At 34.9% G+C, this 11,215-nt stretch overlaps 1 protein-coding gene across 4 annotated transcripts in view; it reads left to right on the top strand.

The window, feature by feature from the left end:
* LOC117172295 (protein kinase C and casein kinase substrate in neurons protein 2) overlaps nt 1–11,215 on the top strand; it is a 547,527-nt gene that overhangs the window by 213,657 nt on the left and 322,655 nt on the right. For all 4 annotated transcript variants that reach the window (XM_033360057.1, XM_033360055.1, XM_033360056.1 and 1 more), the window contains exon 3: nt 1,104–1,292. In XM_033360057.1, coding sequence (XP_033215948.1) covers nt 1,104–1,292 — 189 coding nt within the window. The remainder of the gene's footprint in view (nt 1–1,103; nt 1,293–11,215) is intronic.

Raw genomic sequence — 11,215 nt, 5'->3', positions numbered from 1 at the left:
CCCTTGACCGGCCTACCCGCGGTTCCGCTCATCCTGCTCCCGTTCCACGTAGCCGACTTGATCGGCGGCCGACAGGTGTCCCTGTGGCCGCGCTTCGAGTTTAGGGTACCCCGGCGTCAGGTGCCCCTGACCGGCTTACCCGCGGCTCTGCTGCTCCCGTTCCTCATGGCCGACTTGGTCGGCGGTCGACAGGTGCCCCTGTGGCCGCCCTTCGAGTTCAGGGTACGTCGGCGTTTAACCTAGCATGTAACAAACACTCTCACATTCATACCGATAGCAGCGACACGACACGACCACACTTAGCACCTAAGAATAGAAATGTAGCTTATAGGAAAATATATCGTTCTCTTTTGTATCAAAGACCGTTGTTCGTTTCCTTATAAAACCTGCCCCAAATCCGAAACCCTGGCAAGACTGAAGCGTCCGGTGGGATAACACGCAGGTAGAACGAAACGAACCGCTACAACTATAATTTTACACACTATCACAATAATCTAAAAGTTCAGTAACAAGAAGAATAGGTTAAGATATGAAAATCAATGTTGTCATAAAATCGTCAGATCCACTCGATTATTTTAGGTTAAAGGACATCAGTGTAAACAAATCGTAATACTTACCGTAATAACCGTTCAATTAGGAGCTAAAACTTCCTTTTTCCAAATGATCTGATCCTTTAAAAAGTTATCTTCACACACTACGTGTCCAGGTTTGACAATGAAATCTTTTTTGGCACGCTTCATTGCTTGTTGCCAACTTTCAACCTCATTGTTTGGAACGTAGAAAAAAACTTTTTTTACTTCACTTCAGCGGGCTGAGTCGTACCTTGATTTAGTTCAGAGCCAAACATCGATGTCCACCCGTTTTGATTACATATTTATCCGTAAATGAATAAAATACGCCAAAAAGACGATAGAGTTATGACATTTCACAAGTTTTTACATGAAAAATAAAGCAGACAACGGGCAGACCGGGCGTCGCAGCGGTGGCGCCAATGTTTTAAGACTCGCCGCTCTTCACAAAACTGACTCGCGCCTCTAATGCAAAAGCGAAAGTCGTGTGACCCCCTGAAAATATATAACACTAACTTTTCTCATTTTGTTTAGTCAATGATGACGTTAAAGGAACGCAAGGAAATGGAAGATGCATTTAAAAAAGCTCAGAAGCCATGGGCGAAAATTTTGCAGAAAGTGGAGAAAGCCAAGGCAGAGTATCATAATAGTTGCAAAACTGAACGCACAGCGGCAAATATGGAACGGAACGCATCCGCCGATAGTTCACTCTCGCCTGATCAGGTATGGATTAAAATATTATTATTTATTACTCATTATTGTATTGCTTGAGTTATATTTATAGGTTCTACGAAGAATAGGCTATATTTTCGCTACTGGTAAGAGTTAGGCTCACTTCATTTTGTATGAAATTTAGTAAACACGTAGAAGTGTTAAAATAAATAAAAATATTTTAAAATTTCATTTTTTGAAAGTTATAGGAGCCTAAATTACATTACAAACTCTAATAAAAATGGTGAAGTCTTGAATTCGTATGCAATGTTTCGAAAAATAATAGGTTATTTATTGCTCACGAAAACTTGGCTAAATGAAGTTAGCCTAATTCTTAACGGTAACGAAAAGGTAGCCTATTCTTGGTAGAACCCATCGGTTTGTACGCCTGATTATTTTTCAAGTTAGTGTATCTGCACAACAAAAATTTTTCGAAGAAATAAGTATTCGATCTTTGAAAATGAAGGTCAAAAATAAATTTTATTTTTTCGAAGCTGGACTCTTTTTTCGAAATTTGTTTCGGGCCTAAGATGAAAGCTTGGGTTATTATTCCTTGAAAATTCATAAGATTACAAAATAAAATTAAAATTTGTTGTTGACAAAAACATTCGTTGAGAACTTTTTGGTAAGAGGACGCCAGCGTAACTGGATATACCGTATCATTTAACGCTTATTTTCATGCATGAAGAATGATGGTCCAACTTTTAAATTTAAGGTTCTTCGAGGAGTGCTTTATTTCTAGTTAAAATCAAATTTATGAAAAAATGCCTGGATCAAAGGAATCAAGTGACTGGAAAGAATTATGGTGGTACTATTATTTCGTTGAAAATGTAACAATTTCGACAACAAAAATTCTTTTCGGTTGAAAATTCGTCTTAGGCGGTAGATTATTAACCTTATTGATGACTAATTCTTCTTTTTTATTTAAAATTCATTTCTTCGGTTAATAATTTAAATGTGAGGTTGACAATTCCTTTAAAAAATTCAAAATTTTTGTTGAAATTTCATGTATTTTGTGAAACATCTGGTATCTTTTTGGTTGACAATTAATGGCCTTAATGAAAATTGAATAACATTAAATCAACATTTATATGTTTTACATAAAATTTTATTTTTTTCGATGGACATTTATTGTAGGTCAGGTTTATAGTAGATGGAGAATTTCTGTAGAAATTCAAATAGTTGGTTGACGGTTCATGTATTTTGTGAAAAATCTTTTTTCTTGGCGCAAAAACTTAATCTCTTTGGCAAAAAATAAGTTTTCATATGAAAATTCATTTTCTTAACCGAAAATTCATTTTTAGAACTAAAAATGTAACTGTTCCAATTTTGATTGAAAATAATTTTTTTATACAAATTTTTTAATTTAATTTAACTTTAAATTTAATTGACATTTTTTCACGTATTTTGTCACGACTAAATATTTCGATAATAACCTTCTTCTTGGTTAGAAATTTATTTTACTCCTATATTCACTATTCTACGGGTCTGAGAAGTATTCATTGATTTAAAATTGTTACGATATAGAGGTGATTTGCAGAAGATGTGGGCGAAATATAATAAGAAGCAATTCACATTAATATTTTGGTACATTTATTACTCTTCTGACATACAATGTATGAAATAAAATAAACATGCATTATACATACATAATAAAATGTAATAAAATTCATACGAACATGGCAGTAATTTAATTAGTTCTGTTCCATTTTGTCAAAAGTATAAGGATATATTGAACCTGTGGCCTAATACAGAAATGTATATACAATTTCTGAACATAATATTTCAAGTCCATCATTATAACGGATTGGATTGAAATGCAATTTACTGTTTCAAAAGTGAACAGTTTTATTAAGAACTTATCCTTTTCGTTTAAAACTTGCAGGCTTTTATAGAAAATTGGAAAATGGTTTAAAATTTATATTTTCCTGCTGAAAGTTCAACTGAAATTTTTTTTTTTTAATTGAAATTTAAATACTTTTTATTCTAGTTTTTATTTTACCTGTCAAAATTCATCCCTTTTTAGTAAAAATTTCATGTTTGTTGGATTAAAATGTAATTGTAATCCAAGAATAAGTTCTTAATAAAATTGATCACTTTTGAACAAGTAAATTGCATTTTAATCCAACAAACATGAAATTTATACAAAAACAAATTAATTTTGAAAGGGAAAATAAAAAATTAGAATAAATAGTTTGTAAATTTCAATAACAAAAACAAAATTCAGTTGAAATTTCAACAGAGAAATAAAAATGTAAAACCATTAGTCAATTTTCTGCAAATGCCTGCAAGTTTTAAATGAAAAGGTTAAGTTCTTAATACAATTGTTTACTTTTGAAACAGTAAATTGCATTTTAATCCAACAAACATGAGATTTTTGTTAAAAAGAGGTGAATTTTCAAAGGGAAAATAAAAATTAGAATAGACAATATTTAAACTTCAATAATAAAAACAAATTTTAGCTGAAATTTTAGCAGGGAAATAAACATTAAAACCATTAGTCAATTTTATATAAAAGCCTGCAAATTTTAAATGAAAAGGATCAGTTCTTAATCAAATTGCTCACTTTTGAACCAGTAAATTGTATTTTAATCCAATCCATTATAATGATGGACTTGAAATATTATTTTCAGAAATTGTATATACATTTCTTTATTAGGCCACAGGTTCAATATATCCTTATACTTTCTGCAAAATGGAACAGAACTAATCAAATTACTTCCATGTTCGTATGAATTTTATTTCATTTTATTATGTATGTATAATGCATGTTTATTTTATTTCATACATTGTATGTCAGAAGAGTAATAAATGTACCAAAATATTAATGTGAATTGATTCTTATTATATTTCACCCACCTCTTCTGCAAATCACCTCTATATCGTAACAGTTTAAAATCAATGAATACTTCTCAAAACCTTAGAATAGTGAAAATAGAAGTAAAATAAATTTTTAACCCGAGAAACAAAGATGTGTCACAAAATACATGAAATGTTAACCAAACATTTGAATTTTTACAGAAATTCTCCATCTACTATAAACCTGACCTACAATAAATGTCCATCGAAAAAAATAAAATTTTATGTAGAACATATAAATATTGATTTAAAGTTATTCAATTTTCATTAAGGACATTAATTGTCAACAATAAAGAAACCAGATGTTTTACAAAATACATGAAATTTAAAAAAAAAATTTGAATTTTTTAAAGCAACTGTCAACCTCATATTTAAATTATTAACCGAAGAAATGAATTTTAAATAAAAAAGAAGACTTAGTCATCAAGAAGGTTAACATTCTACCGCCTGAGATGCATTTTCAACAATAAAGAATTTTTTTTGAAATTGTTACATTTTCAACGAAATAATAGTCCCACCATAATTATTTCCATTCATTTTATTCCTTTCATTCGGGCATTTTTTCATAAATTTCATTCATTCTTATATACTATACATATACGAGGTGTGTTCAAAAAGTAAGGTGACTTTTCAATTTTCGCGGGCTACGTACATTCAAGTTTAAAATTTTTTGTTTTGTTGTGTTGGTACACTCGTCACGATCATATGTTCACAGTTTTGACTATATAGCTCGTGTTGTTTTTCTGACAGAGGCGTAAAAGGTTAGAAGGGTTTGCTGTGTTCGGCGATTTTCTTCTTTCGAAAAAAATGGAGCAAAGAGTTTGCTTTAAATTTTGTGTGAAAAATGGAATCCAGTGCTCTAAAACTCTTGAAACGTTGACAGTTGCATACGGTGAGTCTGCTCTGAATAAGAAAAATGTGTATAAGTGGTACAAGCTGTTCCAAGAAGGCCGAGAGGATGTCGAAGACGAACCTCGCCCTGGACGTTCCAGCAAGTCAACAAAATATGAAAATGTTCAAGCAGTGGAAGAAATGGTGTTGAAAAATCGCCGAATTACCATCAGAGAAGTTGCTGAAGATGTTGGCATATCAGTTGGCTCATGCTATGCTATCTTTTCGGACGTTTTGGGCATGAGACGTGTGTCAGCGAAATTTGTTCCAGAACTGCTTAATTTTGATCAAAAGATCCATCGCATGACCATCGCTCTGGAGATGTTGAATGAAGTCAATAATGATATTCACCGGATTTGGCCCCCAGTGACTTTTTTTTCCCAAAACTGAAGAGACCCATGAAAGGACATCGATTTTCAACGATTGAGGAGATGAAAACTGCATCGCTGAAAGAACTCAAGGCTATACCACAAAATGATTATCAGAAGTGCTTCGATGAATGGAAAAAGCGTTGGCACAAGTGTATTGTATCTGAGGGGGATTACAACGCACACACTTATCCCAACGATGTTTCCCTTTGTTAAAACAGTCCTGGTACGCTTCTTTTGTGATTTCTTTCAGCTCCTTCGTCGCATTTGCCTTAATTTCCGAAATCGTCTCAAATCTTCTTCCTTTGAGGGGTTTTTTTAGTTTTGGGAACAAGAAAAAGTCACAAGAAGCAAGGTCAGGTGAGTATGGGGGTGGGGAAGAACAGTAATCGAGTGTTTGGCCAAAAACTCACGAGTTCTGAGCGCTGAGTGAGCTGGAGCGTTGTCGTGATGGAAAAACCAGTTGTCACTTCTCCACAGTTCTGGCCTTTTGCGTCGGACGGCGTCCCTCAGACGTTTCAGTACTTCAATGTAAGTAATCTGGTTGACTGTGGAGCCTTGAGGGATGTACTCGTGGTGAACAAACCCTTAGCATAAAAAAAACTGTCAGCATAACCTTGACATTCGACCGAACTTGGCGAGCTTTTTTGGGTTTTGAGGACGTTTGACCCACCCATTGGGGTGATTGGACCTTCGTTTCAATGTCATAACCATAAACCCATGTTTCATCACCGGTTATAATTCGTGACAAAAAGTTCTCATCTTCATCTGAACGATCAAGCAGTTCCTGACAACCTCGGACGCGATTGGCTTTTTGGTCGTCGGTCATCAGGCGTGGCAGAAATTTCGCAGTGACGCGGTGCACCTTCAATTTTTCGGTCAAAATCGCGTAACAAGATTCAACTGATATCCCACTCTTCGGCAAGCTCCCTAATGGTCAGACGTCGATTTTCGCGCACCAGGGTGTTGATTTTGTGAACGTGTGGGTCGTCAGTTGACGTTAAAGGACGCCCAGGACGCTCGTCGTCAATCGACTGTCGGCCACCCTTGAAACGTTCATGCTACTTGAAACATGCAGTACGCTTCATGGCAACATCACCGTAGGCCATGTTGAACATGGTAAATGTTTCAGTTGCATATTTCCCGAGTTTCACACAAAATTTCACAGCAATTCGTTGCTCTTTCAGGCTGTCCATTTTACAATCCGACAAACAAAAAACACTCTTTACTTAAAACCGTGTAGCTTATCAACAAATGTAGATATCTGCGACTGGAATACCGCGTTGTAAACAGCTGATCTGTACGAACTTAGCGACACCAAGCGGATTCTCCTGAAACCAACTGGAGCTGCGAAATTCAAACAGTCCGCGTATTTTTTGAACAGACCTCGTATATATCAGTGGCCGTCACACCGTAGTCTGCCTAGTTCCCCCGTGGACTGACTGAGCGGTGTCAGGCAAAGTCCGAAGTAGCACTTTCATTTCGGACTCTGTCTAGTCAAATCGCGAAGTGCCCGACAGGCTCAGGCGAAGTCCGGACTAAAAAGAAAACATTTGAGGCTTACTTTTCCCGCGGCACAGTAGGCTGGCTCGATAATTTATAATTTAAAATAGTCTACAGGTCGCAATTGTGAACAGATTTGAAAGTTTTTTTTTAGAAATAATCAGCATTAAATGTTTAAGAAAATTTGTTGAGTATATTTGACAATTTTTGTTTTAATATAATTAATTATTCAACGCAAGTTTTTTCTACAAAAAATGGAAAAATAAACTCGATATGTATCATAATTAATATAATATCTTTCTAAATTCGAAATTCGCTACGAGTTTTCTGCAATTATGAGGGCACTAAATTTGTCTTCGAATTTGATTTTCATCACTTGATTTTCCGCTACTTCATCCATCCTTAAGAATTTTCAAAACCATTGTCGATTTATAAATATTATTCCGAGGCGATAAAAACAACTAATTCGAAAGTATACAATGAAACTCACAGCACAAGATACAAAATTTACTTTAAAAATACTTCCAGCATTAGATCAAGAACTTCTATTCAAAAATCTTCCAAACTACCACGACCACGTCAGGAACTAGATTTCAAATTATTACCGTTTAGAAGGTAAATAAGTAGGTGCATCAGTCCCTAAATAAAAAGGCGGGGGTAGAAAGGGAGTGGGGAGTTAAAATTTGTCCATTAGTTACCAAACTAATACGAAATTAAAAGGAAGTTTTGTTTAAAGTGTTATTGCTAAGGGAGCGTTCACATATTAGTTCACGCTTTATTTCAAGCTTTTTCACCCTCTCGTATCCCTTCTCACGCTTAGTCACAAATTAAAGAGACCGCGCCTATAATATTACGTCACGTTCTTTCGACCCCAAATCTTCTCAAATATGAGAATCAAACTTTACACGAATATAATCAAAAATATATGGAAAAAATATGGACTTAATACTTTTCATATTGTTGATTAAAAACAAGAAAATCCTCCGTGTCCATCACGCGCAGAATGACTCGTCCTCCCATATGTCACAATTTGTCACGCTTGACAAGAACCCTGCCCCTCTGTGCGTGACATCATAAGTGAACGCTCCCTAAACCATTTTTAAATCAGATATTCAATTGACCGATTTTAATTAAAGACCGGTTTTTTATTTGCCATACTAAATCTTAGTATAATTGTCTAAACAGTGCTTTTCGATCTCAATAAATTAATATTTTGCATGGTAATAACGAATTTTAAAAATGAAACACCTATTACTGGCTCTTTCTTACTGGAAAGTTGGTTTTTAGAATAAATATTGTAGTTTGGTTTTCTTTTATGTATACAATTTTACCGTTTATCTTTTATAATAGATAGTATTGTACACGTATATTAAATCATTCTTTATCAAATAAATCAACAATAAACCATTGTTGTTATTACTAATCTATTTATTACAAATAATAGACTGGTGCCTTGTATGGAATATACATATTATTATTTATTATTATTATTCAATAATTTGTTTTTTCGACCTAAGGTCGATACAAATGAGTAACAATACAAGATACAAATATAGACAAAAAGTAATCATGTGCAACCAGATTAAGCAGCAGAATAAAAAGAAGTAACTTACAAAAATTGTGCAAGCGAAAAAATTTTTCAAGGTTGTCAAGACACGTCACGTCTCCAGAACAAATTCTCTTATTTGTAGAATCTGCCGCACATACAATGCAACTTTGCGCAGCTCGTGTGGATAATTAGAGTTTAAAAGACTGATACTGACAGGTTGCATATAGGGCAGAGTCCAGCAGGGTCATAAGTAAATTTATATTCTCCAAAACTTATACAACCCCTGATAGAGCTCAGAAGTTAAAGTTGAACAATAATAGAAGTTGTATAAAAAGATAATCTAAGGTGAAGATATGATTGAAAGTCCGAATAGAGTTTAAGATGTGGGAATACTTGGAGACTACTTGAATGGAGAGATCTTTCATAGTCGGAACGCCAGAGATAATCAGAAAAGTTATTTAGAAAAACATCCATGTTTTCATAGAGAGACGTAGAATCCAAGTCAAGCCACATTTTCTCCGAGTTACATAGAGTGAACATATTTTTGAGCTGGAGAACCCAGTTATACTTCTGGTTGCAATCAGGTTTTAAGGACATTATGATATAATAAGCTCACTGTAATCTACCTGTCTCTAAGCGGAGGGCAAAATTCGGCGTGTATGTTGGTAAGCCTAGTATTTTTTCAAACAAAGAGGACTGTAATTTCTCAACTGAATCAAAGTACCTTAATCCCCAGACTTCTATGTCGTAAAAAAAGAACACTAAGTGTGAGCCTGCGAAAAAGGGTAGTCTTAGTTTTCCAGACATTAGATTTAGATGCGAATAAAATTCTTGAAACAGCACCCATAGCAATATTCGCAGAAGACATTCTTTTGATGAACTCTTTATGAAAAAGACGCGCGTCTAATGTGTTGTCACCGAGATAGACAAATTCGCTCACTACCTCCAGCTGAATCTGTGCGTAGAAGAATTTATATTCACATGGCCGATCTTTGTGGTATACCACAACTTTTGATTTTGTTTCGTTGACCTTTAAAAAATAGTTCATACAGTATTGGGCAATAAGGTTAATTTTTGCTTATAAGTCAGCTTGCGAGTGAGCGAATATGACTGTGATCAGCATAAGCAAGTAGGATAACGTCACATAACTGATCTATTGAAATTCAATGCATACCGTGATTTCGTAAGTACTCTTCTAGATCATATATGAAAACTGCAAAAAGGAGAGGACTAAGGATCTCACCTTGAAGCATCCCACAAGTTACCTTTACGGACCAAGTCAGACCCTCGCAAGTACGAATAGACATACTAGCCTTATCATAGGGATTTTTTATACTCCGTATAAGTTTAGTGGACATGCTTATCCTTAGGAGTTTTCTCATTAGGTGGCAGTGGTTCACTGAGTCGAAATTCTTTTTAAAATCTATGTAAAAAGCAAAGATTCGTCGCTTTGGGATAGACAAATGGATTTGAATTAAAGAAGTTAGGGTATAAATATGATCAATACAACTTCTTCGAGGCCTGAAGCTGGCCTGATTTTCTGGGAGAATGTTTACCTCGTTGACCCATGCAGTCAATTTCGTTAACAGGATCTGAGAAAAGATCTTAGTAATAGTATTTATAAGGGCAATTCCCCGGTAATTATGAAGGTCAGATTTATCACCCTTTTTACACAAAATAAATACATGTATTTCGACCCAGCTAGCTGGGACTCTTTTCACAGCCCAGATCACGTTGAAGAGACGCCCTAAGCAATCTACCCAATTTTCTGTAAGGTTTTTGAAAAATTCATGAGGAATCCCATCCTCGCCCGGCGCTTTATTGCATTTACATTTCAATAAAGAGCTTTAATTTCAACAATCGAGATATCACAGTCCAATAAAGTGTGTTTGTTTACAATCCACTGTATGCAAATGGGAGCCTCAATCGGATAAAGAGAAAAAAGAAGGTCTTGCCATGCATACATGCTTACATTGTTAGTCGAAGAAGACCGTAATCTGAATCTATTGATCGCTGCCCAAAAATACTTAGAATTATTACAAGCCGCTATTGAATTCAGTAGTGCATATTCGTATTGCCTCCTCGTAGACCTACGTAACTTCAGAAAAGATCTTTTGGTTTCTAGATATGTTGCCCCCACCGCATCGGCAAAATCCGACCTTTTAAAGACATTTAAAGATTGTCTAAGCCTACGGCGTGTGACTCTACATTCTTTATCATCCCAAGGTTTCTTTCATGGAGCATGCCATTTAGGCTTAGCAAGTAAATTTCACTTATCGGCCACAGATGAGATTGTAAGAATTAAATTATTATTTAGAGTATTTATCTCGCCATTGGAGTAGGCAGAGTTCTCAGAAATAGACATTTCATGTATATAGTCACATTTGCGGTTTTCATTTCAAATTATTTTATTGAAATCAGGTCTATTGTGCCAATATTGCACGCAACAAGATCGTTAATACTCATACCCTGAAATCCAAGGAAAGTATAATTTCCTGGAAAATCTTTAGGGAATCTCCCATTTAATATCATTAGCTAACCACTCTCAAGAATTTTAACAAGAACCTCTCCCTTTGCGTTGACTTCAGAGTCCAATGATCTTCGCTTATACAATGCTGCAGAATTTTCGGGGAGGAATAACCCTTCCAGGTTATTTAGGTTGCCGATACCAGGTGTATACATATGAAACCGGTATTTTTTCAAGAAAAAAACACATTTATTTCAAGAGAATGATAACAAATATTTTATTCAAAGTATGCGCCCTC

The sequence above is a fragment of the Belonocnema kinseyi genome, chromosome 5 (genome assembly GCF_010883055.1).
Source record: "Belonocnema kinseyi isolate 2016_QV_RU_SX_M_011 chromosome 5, B_treatae_v1, whole genome shotgun sequence".
Classification (NCBI taxonomy): domain Eukaryota; kingdom Metazoa; phylum Arthropoda; class Insecta; order Hymenoptera; family Cynipidae; genus Belonocnema; species Belonocnema kinseyi.
The sequence above is the reverse complement of the archived record's forward strand: the minus strand, read 5'-3'. Positions and strand labels throughout refer to the sequence as shown.